Source organism: Podarcis tiliguerta (assembly GCF_965153285.1).
Source record: "Podarcis tiliguerta genome assembly, chromosome: W".
In the NCBI taxonomy this organism is placed as follows: Eukaryota; Metazoa; Chordata; class Lepidosauria; order Squamata; family Lacertidae; genus Podarcis; species Podarcis tiliguerta.
The window spans coordinates 14,123,457-14,138,352 of record NC_139552.1 but is presented as its reverse complement, the minus strand read 5'-3'; the positions used below and the strand labels follow the sequence as shown (position 1 = coordinate 14,138,352).

Here is a 14,896-nt window from a genome sequence, read left to right as displayed (position 1 = left end):
AGTTACAGTGATGACTACAACAAGGTACACGAATCGGGGGAGGATGTTAGGATTCTTGCCCCATGCTTACAGTCATGGGATTGTTTTTAGCACATGATGGTGTATGTTTTCATTCCACAGTGTGGGAAGTGACAGGAGTGTGTGCAGGAGCCAGGCCCTGTGACCGGTAGGGCTTCGCAGGACTGGGGCTTTCCTAAGTTTGTTCTGAAGAGGCAAGGCGCGGCCACACAGGTGAGGCCGATTGGTAACTCACAGCACCTGGTGGCAAGTGCTGGGAAGGGGGACAGAAGGTCAGCATTTCCCTTCGGCTCTTTGCCACAGCAACAAGCTTCCTACCTTGCTGCATTTGGCTTCTTGACTCCTGGTTTTCTGACCCTCAGACCCTTGGCTTATTGACTCCCGGCTCTCTGACCCTTGGCTTCCTGGCTCCTGGGTTCAGAACTCTCGTTCCTGCTCCCACCCAGCTGTCTTGCCCCTGGTCCCAATGTCCTCCGCCAGGACTTTGCCCATAACCCGGACCGTGATAGTTTGCTGTGGCCAACCTACATCCCAGCCAGGGTGCAAGATGGACGGAGCCTGGCCTGTTGATCTCGTCACGGTGCTGCAGAACCTCCACACGCAGGTAGCTACGCTCTAGGGGGAGGTTCAAGCGCTTCGAGCAGCCCCTGCTGTGGCAGCGGCCTGACGTGCTCCGCCTGTCCCATCACCGGAGAGGTTCTGGGGGGAGCATGGGGCTTTGTAAGCCAGTGTTGGCTGATGTTCGCCACCTGTACAACATATTCAAACATATTCTCAAAGGGTAGCTAGATGCATCTAAGAATCTCAAATGCAGTGTTTGAGGATGATCATCCCCCATTTTATTTCATAGGCAGAGGTCACCTTTCTCTGAACATGCAGCTTCTGTTTTAAGCTATCATGACTAATAGCCATTGATGCATCTGTGAATTTAAAAAGCCAATCTTGTAGCTATTGCTTCATTGTGTGTCATTGAATTCCTTACATTATTTATGCATTGCACGAAGTCGTCTTTTGTGTTTGTGTTCCCTGAATCTGCTGCCCATCAGTTTTACTAGGGGATCCTAAGGCCTACTAGTGCGAGAGAAAATATTTCTGTTTACTCTGATTTTTTAAATGGTAATTGCGTGTTTAGGTTAGTTGTTTCAGTTTAAACCAGCCTTTCTCAACCTGTGGGTCCCCAGATGTTGGACTACAACTCCCATCATCCCTGAGCTCTGGCCTTGCTAGCTAGGGGTGATGGGAGTTGTAGTCCAACAACATCTTTGTATCTGCCTGCCTCTTTCTCTCTGTATCTGATTCAGTGGCAGCTGCTGCAGAACATCCAAAGCCCTGCCCAGTTACTTCCCTCTCTGTTTCTCCTTTTTCCCAATTGCCACCAATACGAGGAAAATTAACTATGTCTGCTCCTGGCCTGATCTGTGTATGTGTCAGGATAATGTTGGGTCTTTGGATCCTCTGAATCTTAGGCTGCCTTGCCTTGTCCTTCCCTACTACCTGTAGAAGTCCACTAGTGGCACGTTCTCTCTCACGGCACAGTGGCATTTATGCCACTCCCCTCAGCTGGCCTCATAGAATTGTAGAGCTGGAAGGGACCCCAAGGGTCATCTAGTTCAACCCCTGCAATGCAGGAATCCTGCCCACAGCTGTCCCTGGGTGGGCTGAAACCACCAACATTCTGGTTAACAGCCAGACACACTGACCCATTGTGCCACTGGGGGCGCCTTCATCTAAGTCTTTTTGGGGGTATATTTTCCAATTCTCTTGACAGCATTGTGATTCTTGGTTTATTTTCAACCCGCATCCTAATAATTCCTAATACTTTCTTTACTTGCCACTTTCAGTGAGCTTTCTGCTATGCCCTTAAAGACCTACCTTCTGGGTATGCACAGCCATCAGAATTTACGTGCATCACTTTTGCACTTACTGTTTTTCAGTCTTATTTGCCTTTCTGTTGGCCAATCCAGCAGTTTGGAGAAATCCTTTTTCAAACTTTCCATTGGCAAACCTGGTTACTTTAATGTTCTCCCTTGACTCCAAATCATTTATGAACATGTTAAATAGCACCCATCCCAATACAGATCCTTAGGGGACCCCCCCCCCCCCCGTTTTCTACAAATTTATCTGGGAAAGATGTTAGGCTGACTGGTCTGTAATTATGTGGATTCCCCCCCCCCCGGATACTTTTTTAAAAATGGATGCTGCATTGGCTACCTTCCAGTCCTTTTCTAAGATGATTTATTTTAGTGGTAAGTTGCATATTTTTGTTAAAAGATCAGCAGTTTCACATATGGGCTCTTTAGGAACTCTTGGGTGAATGCCATCCAGCCCTGGTTACTTATTTTTAACTTAACAAAGGATGCTGGTTTAGAACTAAATGACACCTCCAGTTGACACAGTTCATTGAAGTGGTTGTTCAGAAGTAGGAATCTCTTCCAGCATCTTTAGTATGGACTGATGAAAATAGTTCATTGAGCTCTGACTTGCAGGTAAGACCACAAGAGATACAATGCTGCCTCCTTCAAATAACTTGCATTAGTAATTTCTGGCATGCTAGTTGCCACGATTCTGGTTTAGAAAAGTTTCTGTATGGGCGGCCTGCCGAGGACGCTGCCTGTCCCACACATCCCCTTCGGGCCCTGATCCCCCTCCAAGAAGCCCCTGCTGCCCCTGAAAGCAGAGCACGCGGGACAATGGCACCAGCGGCAGTTCTGTTTTGCTCATGCATGGCGCTGGGAGGAGCAGTGCAGTGCCGCCCTGGGTGCTTGGCAGGCTGGCCTCCCCTTTGCCCCCAAGTCTTCCCTATGTGAAGGTAGCATTTATTATTCCAAAAATGATACCTTCATCTGGTTGTAAAAATTAAGATTATACCAGCAAGAATGAGTCTTTCTGTAAAAAAGTGATTCAAATAGTCTCTTACTAACTAGTGATTTAAATAGTGATTATCAATTTGATTTAAATCAAATCCACCCTGCTCACCCAGCTTTGGCCTACCCTGTGATAGTCAATAAACCTGACAAAAATGAAATTTGTTGGTGGCTTGTCTTGTCCAGCCTCCTAGTGTTCAACCTATTCTGGAGCAGGTTACACTACCCTGGCCTAAAGGGATCAGGTTTGTAATCAGAGAGTGCTCTTGGATCTAGCATTGTCACTGGAGGACCAAGTGGCCTCCATGATTAACAGCATTAAAAAAACAAAAAACCCAGCTTATGCAAGGAAATTAATTGCAACTCTTATCTGGACAGATAGCCCCAACACTTGCCTCTGCCAGAAACCCCACAAGAGTCCATTAATTTCCTCCCCCTTCAATTATGTTTTCAAGAGATGTGGGAATACATTTTTAATGAGTAGCAAAGACCTGCCTCTCTAAAACAACAGCCTACACTTAATAAAAAAGTGCCCCCCCTTCCTTATCCCTCCTTTATTGGCTTGGGTTCTGCCGGCTTCTTAGAGAGACAGCCAATGGCAACACACAAGAGTGCAGTTAGGATGAGTGAAAGCTAGGTTTCAGGGTTTTGCAAAGTACACACTGAGAAATCTAAGACTGGGATGGGTTTTGAAAATGCATGTTTCAGGCAGGTGTGCTCTTCAGGTAAGAGCCACAATAGGCTGCATCATCCCTGCCTTGAGTTTTCTACTGCATGCTACATGCACTTGGTTCCATTTTACAGCCATTGCACTGTAGCTTGGCTGGAGCTTACTCTAGGAGCCTACGGCTAAACAAAACTATGGTCCAGTAGTGCTTAAAGAGTGATGGGCTAGGATCCAATAGATCAGAAGTCAAATCCCCATTCAGCCAAGAAATTTACTGGGTGACCTTGGGCAGGCCACTCACTCTCAGTTTAAGATACCTCACAAGGATGTTGATGTAAGGCTAAAATGCTCAATCAAGAGTTATCTTAGGTCCACTATGAGTCAAGCTCAGCTCTCTAGCTTAGCCATCTTGTCAATTGAAAACAAAGTTGTTACTTAGTCGTGTCCGACTCTTTGTGACCCCATGGACCAGAGCACGCCATGCACTTGTCTCCACTGCCTCCCGCAGTTTGGTCAAACTCATGCTGGTAGCTTTGAGAACACTATCCAACCATCTCGTCCTCTGTCGTCCCCTTCTCCTTGTGCCCTCCATTTTTCCCAACATCAGAGTCTTTTCCAGGGAGTCTTCTCTTCTTATGAGGTGGCCAAAGTATTGGAGTCTCAGCTTCACGATCTGTCCTTCCAGTGAGTACTCAGGGCTGATTTCCTTAAGAATGGATGCGTTTGATCTTCTTGCAGTCCATGGGACTCTCAAGAGCCTTCTCCAGCACCATAATGGCGAATGGAATTGATTTTGATGTGATTTCAAAATTTGCAGAGAACAAAGTTAGGAAAAAAAGGTTTTAAGTGCTTATGCTCACAAAGTAAACAAACCAGAAAATAACACTTGCAACTGTATCTTATTTTTCCTTTTAATAATTTCAAGGGGGGGGGGGGATGACAAAATGCTGCACTGGGTACCACCTGACCTTGCTACGCCTCTGCTCCAACCTTAACCCATGAAAGTGTAAGTCTGCTTGAGGGGCTTGTTTTCATTTTTAATGCACAACTGTTTTTTTGCAGTTTTCTTCCTTGGAACATATTTATTAGGCCAAAAGATTTTGAACTTGCATGTTGAGAAACCAAAGGGGTGGGGTCAGAAGCATCCCCCCCCCCAGTGAAGAATATAAGCCTCCTTGTGTACATGTTAAGTTTTATTGTAACAAAGCAACTTGTACACTTTTTAACATTTAAGCCTTCCTTTTCCCAGTCAAACAAAAAACAAAACAAAGAACAAAAGTATAACAGAGAATGTAAATTCAACATACGATCCTACAGGTTCTGTTGATTCTCCATCAAGTGGCAGGGCTCAACTGTAATTAGTTGTTTTTTAACTCATCTTTTTAACACGCAAACGAGCATGCCAAATGAGCCTTGTTTTGTCAAAATGCCCATTTAACCCACCCTAACATCTGAAACCCAACCCTGCTTGCCGCCTTTTCTATAACTCCCTCGTTTTTAAAAAATGAAAAAGCTAAAAGAATAAAAAAAGAGTAGACGACAGATACATGTTGGTAAATGCTAACTGTCCATATTCACATAGAGAGATGGTGTAATCTCTGAGCCCAATATACAGAGAAAGGAGGAAAAAGCTAGATTCTATGCACTACTACACAGGGGCCTAGCACTCTTCAGTTTCCAGCAGAATGAAGGGAGCAGAAGGCTTCTTTTCTTCCCCACAAAGCACGGTGTGTTGATTCCATTAACAGTTTTTTTGTTTTTGCTTCAAAACAGGAATAATAAAAAAAAGTAGAAGGTAGAGGTTTCATTTCCACGGTATGTCGCTTGATATTTTCTCCAAAATTTATTTGTGAACCATAGTGAAGAGGAGGGGGGGGAGAGACCTCAGGAGAACAAGGCAACGAAAAAGAGGGGGCAGGGAGAAATAGCAACTTGCTCCTAGGACTGGAAAGAGGGGTGGTGGTTGGAATCTGTCAGTGTTCAGTCATCTTCTCCTTCATCTTCCTGTTGAAATACAAAATTTACACATTGCTAAGTAAACATCACATTAATACAAACATCATACCACCCATTCTCTCCTTATTAATCACTATGTTGTTGCTTTTCCAGGAGAGGCTCTACAATCCTCCTTTCTGCTCTACCTAGACATCACAAGGCAAGGTTGCTGTTCATTTACAATGCTTGCTAAAGGGACTCTCACAATTTTTTTGCGGTTCTGTTTTTACTTACTTTGTTTTATTCATTTACTTGTTTTCAGTGGTTTTTTTCTGGGGGTACGCATACTCCTAAACATTTTCTGAATCTAGGTTTGGCCTCATTGAGCGGCAATATTTCAATATGAGTAGGAAAATGAGAGTACCCCTAAACATTTTTTTAGAAAAAAGTACTGATTGTTTTTACCATGCAATCTTATGATGAAGGGTGGAATATAAATCTAATTCATAATTAAATATAAACAAAAACACAGCTGGGCACACTTCTGAGCAAACCTCCTATACTTTTAAAACACTGCTCTTCCACACCAAGAGATCCTCTGAATTACACAGCTACTTAACCCAAGTCGCTCAAAACTATGGCACACAAAGATTAGATGCATGCAGAGATAACAAAGTTGCCTGACACCAGGCAGAACACGCACACACCACTGCCACTTTGCCCTTAACCACACCTGAAGTTGCTAGCTGTTAGGTAGCCCATAGCAAGGAACTATTGTCTCCACACAACAGGTAGGGAAAAGTTTCCAGTCAATTCTTGTGCCACAAATAGCAGGTAAACTAGTAAAAATCCTTCAAGTGCTTATAATATTTGCCATTCATAAAGTTACCATGAACACGCCCTTATTGAACTCAATACATGTATTCAGAATATGAGTCACACAAGCTTAAGAAATCATGGGGCCGAATGAATCTCAACTCAAACCTGGCAAAGTTGCAACTTACAAGGTAGGTTGGTTAGAAAGTGGTACTGATATCACCAAGGATGCAGGTTTTATCCCTGTATGGGACAGCTGCACATTCCTGAAATGCAGGGGGGTTAGACTAGATGATCCTCAGGGTCCTTTCTAATTCTACAATTCTATTAACAAGCCATTGCTAAATGGAAAATATCAATCATTCCAACCTCTCCTTCTCCCTCGTCATCATCTTCATCATCTTCACCCTCATCTTCGTCACCTTCCTCATCAATGTCCTCCAAGCCTCCTTCTTCCTCATCATCGTCATCTTCCTCTCCTTCACCTTCTTCATCATCCATATCAGGAACCTTATTCAAAGAACAACAATATATGCTACTGTTAGCTTATTTGTCTTAAACCAGCCATAAACAGCCTGCTACAAGCATGGTGTAAACTCATTAGAAGACCCTTACCAAGTAGTACTGTAATGGGTTCGGCCAGATGTCATCTTTAATGACCTCTCCTAGTTCATCAGCACCAGCATCAGAATGGTCAGTGAACCAAGTGAAGAAACTCTCGGGTTCTTCATGCTGCCTCTTTCTGCTGGCCTTGTTCTGTGTCTGACTTGAACGCTTTGTCAGATCCTTTAACAAAACCCACACAGAGAAATCATAACTTTCTTTTGAAAATGAGTTTTTCCATCAAAAAAGCATTCACTTTAACTTACGTGACTATTTGTCATCTTTATTCAGAGACTACCAAGCCACTTACTGAATAGGATTGTGTGATAAGGAACATCAAACTGATTTTGATATCCCCATCAATTTCAGAAAAAAGTGGCCATTTGGAAAAACAAAGACTAAACACCTGAGACATAACAAACAATCTGGCCATTTTGAAGTAGTTCTACAAAGGTCACTTCTTCCACAGAACACACTTAAAGCACTCCTACCACTTCAACAGTCAAGGCTTCCATACGAAGAATGCTAGAATTGTAGTTTGTTAAGGATGTCCCAACTCTTAGCACCCTTAAACTATAGTTCCCTAGATTCTTTGGGGAAGTGGTATAAGGGCACTTTAAATTGTGTAGATGTGATGCAACACATTAACACAGTAGAGAGTGTTGAAGGAAACATAGCTTCTCATTAAGAATATCCCATGACCATCAGCTGTACTTTTACAACAGGGTCACATCCCCTTGTGAACAACCCAATCACAGCATTATTGGTTCTCTCCATTAAAATATTTGATGGGGGGGAGGAATAAACCTACCAGATTTGCCCTTCTTAATATGAATCTTCTGACAATTCTAGGCCAGACAAGTAGCAAAGGTCAAACAACTGAGTTACTAAAATTTGACATTCAACCCTCCTCGGGTCTCTTTATAAGAGTTACTCAGAACCAGTGTAGCACACTGGTTACAACACAACACTCAAATCCTCAATCAGCCATGAAACTGAATGGATGACATTAGGCCAGTCAGTTCTCAGAGTCTAACCTGCCTCACAAAGTTGTTGTGAGGACAGAAGGGAGGAACCATATATGCTACTCTGAGCAACCTGGAAGAGCAGAATAAAAAATGTATATAAATGGATAAATAAATTGAAGCAATTAGCTTTTAAGATTTGTATATGCTTGTCCCTTTTCCATCTCTCAGCAGTAGACTAATACCATGCTCTTTTATAGATTAACCATTTCCCTTCACACTATAAAAAGGGTTGCACTCAACTAAGTTCTACTCAGAGGAGACCCACTGAATGTTCATTAATTTCAATGGAACTACTCCAAGTATGACTAACACTGGCTACAACCCACAGATTGGTCTTCACGTGTATTATTTGCTTCATAAGGTTCTCATACCAATCTCAGGAGTAGCTTATGAATTTCACTTAGTGGGGTAGGAGAGCTAAAAAAAAAATCACACCTGGCAAACAATGTGCCCCTTTGATTTCAGAAAGGATATGGATAGGCGAGTCTAAAAAGACTGGGACACAAATATTTCATGGTCTTTTAGCAGCTATGGTAGGTCATTTACCGAAGTAATGTATTTAGCATTAACTCTGGAAGTGTATACTCTATTCTGACTGAACTAAGCCTCCTAGAGCTTTTTAGACTTGTCTACTCGTGTACTATCTGAAACCAGAGGGGCACATGGGTTGCCAGATGTGAAATACGGTATATTAGCATTGTTTTCAGCTCTGAAACACAGAACAACCTTAACTCCACAACAGAGGTACAATCATGCTTTGTTGCACCCATGTCTGGAGGAAACCATTCTAGCTGGAGAAGATGGTACAGGCAGCAACCGATTTGTGTGACTTATGTTCCAGACCACCCCCCTCCTTGTTGGCAGGGTCCATGTAAGGCTGCCCCATACTGCATCCCTCCTTTTGTGATTTTTTGGGGGTCAATTCTGTGTTTGGCATGTGTGCAGTTGTGCACATATTGGGCACACCAAAAACAGCCACTGCCTGTACTAGTGGCTAGAATCACGAATCACTCAGGGAAAAGAAACACTGTTTCAAAATAGACACTGATTTAAAGAAACACAAACAGCTACATACCTTCCCAGATTTCCATTTGATTTCACTTGATTTTGATGATGGGTCCCCACTCTCGTTGAGATGAAACTCTTTAGAGAGCATCTTGTTTTCAAAATATGGATTCTCATCAAAATACTGCAGTCAAGAGAACATAAAATGTAGCTACCAATACAAGGCATATGGATTTCAAAGCAAGGCCTCGGGGAGTTATCAGGCTGTTCTCTCAGCCATCCACATAGGTAGTAAGGAAGGTGCAGCACACCTTTACTTACAAAATCTATTCTGTAACCTGATTTGATGTCTTCGAACTCGGTCACCTCAACTCTGGTCAAATAATGGAGAGCTTCCTCATCTTCTTCTCCCAAAAGTGCAGATACTATCAAAATTACAAAAATTTCCATCCAAAGTTTGTTTTCCATATTCTTTAGCACCACCACCCTACTTAATTTTATTTCTTAAACTTACAGTTGTGCTCTTCTCCAAAATATATCTTGCTTCAGGGTTTTCAAACTATGTCCATAATAAGTTGTTACAGGCCATATGCACCAATCAACTAATACAACCTAATTTCTAATGAATTATTTCTGAACTACGTTTACAGACTATTGAGGCCTGAAGTTTAAGTGAATTGGGTTGCCTCCAGGAGCAACTCCTCCTCCCAACTTCTTCAGAGGTTCCACTGACAGAAGCCTTGCTGCCAACTCAACAACACTGCTCAATACAACCAAATAATTGAAATGAAAACTAGTATTTAGGAATTTTAATCACAGACTTCACATTTGGGAAAGAGTACATCTAAGCTATTTTTTGATAGGCTGTCTTGTTGGGATAGGATATTGAATATTGGAAGTCACTTTACAAAATTATTACAAATAAGCTTATAAAATTAAGCTTTAAGAAAATATAGGACTTTAGCATACCTTGTGGGTGGTTGACAAATGTTGTTACCCAAAAATTTGGGATTTTGGCGATCAATTCTGACCTCTTCTGAAAGAATGGTTGGCGGAGTTTGTTGTACTTCTGTTCTACTTTCAAAATTTCCTCACTGGCTTGTTCATTCAGTCTATATAGCAAAGACGATATACAAACACAGTGGGAAATCTGAGGTTTAAGGGAAGTATCAAAGCAGCATGGAATTCAACAGAAGATTTTTTAAATTAGAAGATTTAATCTGAAACCAACAGAACTGGGTCTTCAGTTGATGTGTTCAATGAAGTGTGGCATTTTTGGTTCAAACAAGCCACAACATTAAACAAGCAACACAAATCTATCCTTACAGATCAGAACCAAATACCTGAATGGTGATGAAGTCAGTCCTAACTGTACAGTAGTACACATTCTCAGGTCAAAGACCGGCATTGACAGAGTAAAGTACAGTATGCTACGATACTGCACAGCATTTCCCACATATAAATCTGTTTTAACTGTGGCTCTAAATTCTTTACTCACTAACTCAGAAAATTCAGCATTACAATGGCCCAATTTGCCTGTTTGATTGCTGACACTAGGGTGTGCATAAAAGGAATAAAAAATAAAACAATTTAGTTTCCCATTGATTTATTTTTCAATCCCCTGCACTTTTGAAATATTTTTATAGCTTATGTAAAATCCACTGAAGAGAAGCAAGAAAGCATGCAATCAAGCTGACAGGCTGAACGTTATGTAGTTTCAGTAGCTAGGCTGCATTTGTTGCTGCTGGTAGTGGGATGGGTGGGAGGCATGTTTTTCCCCTCCTTGCACACACATAGCCAGCATTTCTGATTAAGGAGCCTTGGCTCACATAATTTATGAACATCTCTGTCCAAAAGGTAAGAGCTTCTTATGGCTCCGAACAGTTTCCTTTTCATCGTTTTATTAAGAGATGAAACTGTGTCTAACCATGAAACAGACTTCAGCTGTTACAAGCAATGCTGTTTTATGGAATATCTACATTATTATAATATATTTTAATGTAGTTTTAAGTGTATTCTAAAAAAACAGCTACAACACCATCTGGGTTACCTGTCTATTTCATTCTGTACTTCATCAATATGTTCAATTGCTTCCTGTTGCTCTTTGTCTGGAAAAAAAGTGGCTCAAGTCAAATTCCAATTAGTAACACAATTCAATGCAAGTATCCATATTGTGGATGGATGACCTGAATGTTTCTCAATCTGCAGTGCTTTTTGACTGTGTATTCAGTTGCTCAAACTCCCCTTTCCTGAGGATATATTTTAACAAAGAAACATAGTATTTTCTTCCTTAAGCTGCAATCCTTTGCACACTTAAAACAGGAAGTTAAGGGTGTTTGGTTTTTTTTTTTTTTTTTAAAAAAGAAAGTCCTGAGTATAAGCTAGCATAATACTGTGCTGAAAAACTTTAATCCAAAATCTGGGCCCAAGTCTACAGGTAAAAAGAGCTGTTCTTGCCTATTCACAAGGTATTTTTCAACATTATTGATGATATTGCCACTTTTTAATTTTTTTAAAATCTTTATTGATTTTAAATATTAAATCCCTCCACCACAAAACAACAAGAAAACAAATCACCTCACATACAAAGAAATTTTTACATAGAAAATATGATTCTTCCGTATATTGTGACTTCCGTCATCCTCAATATGGGTCCATCATTACTTTGTTGACTGCATAATTGCATATTTTTAAACTTACTGTTAATTGTCCATATTCTTGGTAGAATATTTTGTTGCAGAAGTTATTCAAGACATTTCAAAGATTTTATCTGAGAACAATGTTCTTTTAAATATATAAATCCCATTCTTTGTTAAACTCTTGGTTTGATTCCTGATTTTCCCTGTCATCTTTGCCAATTCCACATATTCAAATAACTTCACCTGCCATTCCAGTTTAGTTGTTTTATCTCCCGCCCACCATCTAACTACTAATATTCTCACTGCAGTAGTTGCATACATCTTTCTTAATTCTTTTGGTATATCTGCAGCAATAATACCTTAAAAAGGCTTCCGGCTTTTTGATGACAGTTAATTTGAACATTTTTTAAAGCTCATTATAGTTTCCCAACAGTTTTTTAAATCTTTTTACATTTCCACCACATGTGGTACATTGTTCCCTCTGATTCTTTACTTCTCCAGCAAGATTTGAGCTGGTTTTATACATTGTCACCAGCTTCCTTGGCATAATGTACAATCAGCAGAACATCACCATGTAGTTTTCTTTTAACGTATAGCAAGCCGTAAACATTGTCCTTTTTCCAAAGCTTTTCCCAAGATGCCATCTAAATATTATAACGAAAGTCTTTAGACCACTGAATTGTCACAGATTTAACCTCCTCCTCTAGCACTTCCCAATCCAATAAGAGTCTATACATTTTGGAGAGTAATTTAGCCTTACTTCTTATTATGTGGTTCAAAAAACCTCTATGAACTTTGACTTTATCCTAACACAAATAAGCATGCCACCCAAACCTGTTGCAAAATCCCTCCAGATCAAGATATTGCCACTATTTTAGCTTTCTTGCTCCAGTAAAACATATTTTCCTTGTTCTAAAATTTCTCAACTTGCCAGTCACGCTCATCTAAAAGACAGTATAGTAAGCTTTAAGACCATTCAGGGCACTTTAAATAGATCCAAAAGCTTGTTCAACTATACAACTGACCAGTTTAACTTAACTGAAAAACTATATATAACATACTTGGGAACACATTGATTTCCTGGATTACTATTTTTTATGAAATAAAACACAGAGTTGAGTAGGTGAGCATGCTTTAGGATAACAGAAAGGCAGTGTGAAGCAGCTATTAAAAAACCCAGAAGGCAGGATCCCACAAACCTAGACAGAAACGTTTTCTAGGAGGATCCCCCACGACCACTTCACCTATGGCCTACCTAAGGCTGCAATTCCATACAATTTACTTGGGACCAAGTTTTAATTTTGCACGACCTATTCATCTGTACTGTACAACGTGCCTCACTCACGTGCAATTGAAGGCAACCGAAGCACAATCACCTTGCAGTTCATCCCTCCAGGTTTTTTTAAATTATTTTTTAAGGCGGGTAAAAATGAAGGCGGAGGAAACACGTGCGCAGAGCCGGACGCTGGGAACTCTCTTGTAGGCTGGTCTCTGCCATCCAACGGGGGGGCGGGGCTACAAGCAGCGCGACTTAAGGGGGGGGGGGAGCGCTTCTCTCCAATACATGGAAAACTATAGTCACTTTAAAAACCAAACACCGGTTTTTTTTAAAGCAGCAGCAACTGGAAATCTAAGTGTATTTATATTATTTTGTTAGAGAGGATTAAGCCAGAATAACAGATTGCGCTGCAAAAAGTTACAAAGAGATTTAGTCGAGGAAGCCACGCCACAGCCGCACGTGGTAGTGGTGGAATTAGCGATCCACATAATAATAGTAATTTATTTGTACCCTGTCCATCTGGCTGCCCCAGCCACTCTGGGCGGCTTCCAGCATATATATACAAAAGCATGAATGTAGGAAGCACAGGAGCTTCCCCCCCCCCAAAAAAAAAACCCCAAACGCGCTACTACCCTCCAAAATGCAAAAGCTGTTGTAACCCGAAGCCATGCCGCGCAGAAAAGCCAATCATGGCGGGCAAGCAAAAAGGGGGCCGGGGAGCAGAGTTCCCGAGGAGTCCGCGAGGTTGTGGAGAGAAAAAGACTGACGTAAAGGGAACGAAAAATGAGGCCTCTTACTGCAGCTGCCGCTGCTGCAAGAGAAGCGAGAAAAGTAAAGGAACGAAGGGAGAACAAGCGAGCGAGTGTCCACCGCGTGGAAGACAAAAGAATTTTAACATGGTCTCCTTTTCCTTGCTTGGCTGTAGCCGCCGCGTCCTACACATCCGGCCCACACGAGCGAGCCCCCCCACCCCCCGCAGCTCCAAAGCGTTCTTCCCCTTCCCGCCTCCTGTGGTGGCTGCCACTGCTGTTTCTGGAGAAGATGGCGGCTGCGGAGGTGCAAAAGAACCTGAATGTCTCTCGCGCTTCACTCCCGCCCGCAGGGCACCGCCCACCATTTCCACGTTCCACACAAACCCCCGTTTTCGGCCTTTGTACCTGAGATTTCGTCGGTCCCGTCGTGGTTGGAGTTGAGCTCCTTCTGGCTGACTTTGGCCGCCGGCGCCGACATGTTGGGAAAGAGAAGCGGGGAAAGCGAGAGAGAGGCAGGCAGACACGGACGTGAGGCTGAACAAGCGGAGGAGCCTCACCTCACACCGGGCTTAGCTCAACCCGCTGCTCCTACTCCTCCTGGCTCTTCCTTCGCGTGTGAGAAAACGGGGTGGCGGCGGCAGAACCTGAGGGCCCCTCAAGCCAACTCCACACAGCGAGAGCCGCCTCCTGCTTTTGGTGAGGAAAGAGCAAGCTCTGCGCAGGCGCAAAAAAACCTTTTTTTCTCCTCCCTCCCCCTCACCTCCCCCTCCCTTTCTCCTTTCCCGCGGCCACCAGAGGTGTAGACCTTTTTCCCGCCCCGTCGCCTAGTTCCTGTGTGAGCGTGCGCAAGAAGCCGCGCAAGCGTACAAGCGTCCCTAAAGAAAACGGGTGCGTTGGCTGCCCATCGAGGAAAGGAGAAAATGGAGTTACTTCATAGGTGTCGAAAAGGTCGTAAGCATTTAACTTCCTCCTCCCATCGGGTAGCTAGAGAGTTCTTCCCGCGCGTGCTAATTGGTCGCCATGGCTGTGGGTCTATGAACTAATATTTACGGCTTTCAATGGGAATATGCTATCAGAGGAGAAGCGAAAGTAGGATGGGACACACACACCACGCGCCTGCGCGGACGCATTACCAAAAGCTCTAAAGGGCAGGCTGGTGCTCGCAGCCCCTCGCTTTTCAAGAAATTTTCCCAAAAATGTAATTTGGGCTTTACCAAATAAAATAGGAAAAAGGTAAAAGGCGGATCTAGACGGATCCTCGTGAATTCATATGTTTTTTTTTCATTCAAA

At 42.5% G+C, this 14,896-nt stretch overlaps 2 protein-coding genes across 2 annotated transcripts in view; both read right to left on the bottom strand.

The window, feature by feature from the left end:
- Positions 1 to 14,896, bottom strand: part of LOC310668866 (large ribosomal subunit protein uL29-like) — a 455,615-nt gene that overhangs the window by 335,247 nt on the left and 105,472 nt on the right. The window lies entirely within an intron of this gene.
- Positions 4,725 to 14,533, bottom strand: LOC310668853 (protein SET-like). Its single transcript, XM_083422207.1, has 8 exons — positions 14,012 to 14,533; positions 10,987 to 11,044; positions 9,906 to 10,048; positions 9,258 to 9,361; positions 9,007 to 9,120; positions 6,916 to 7,086; positions 6,670 to 6,810; positions 4,725 to 5,553 (listed from the first exon to the last, which is right to left on the bottom strand). Exons 1-8 carry the CDS (start codon positions 14,082 to 14,084, stop codon positions 5,530 to 5,532), a joined length of 828 nt encoding a protein of 275 aa, XP_083278333.1. The 5' UTR covers positions 14,085 to 14,533; the 3' UTR covers positions 4,725 to 5,529.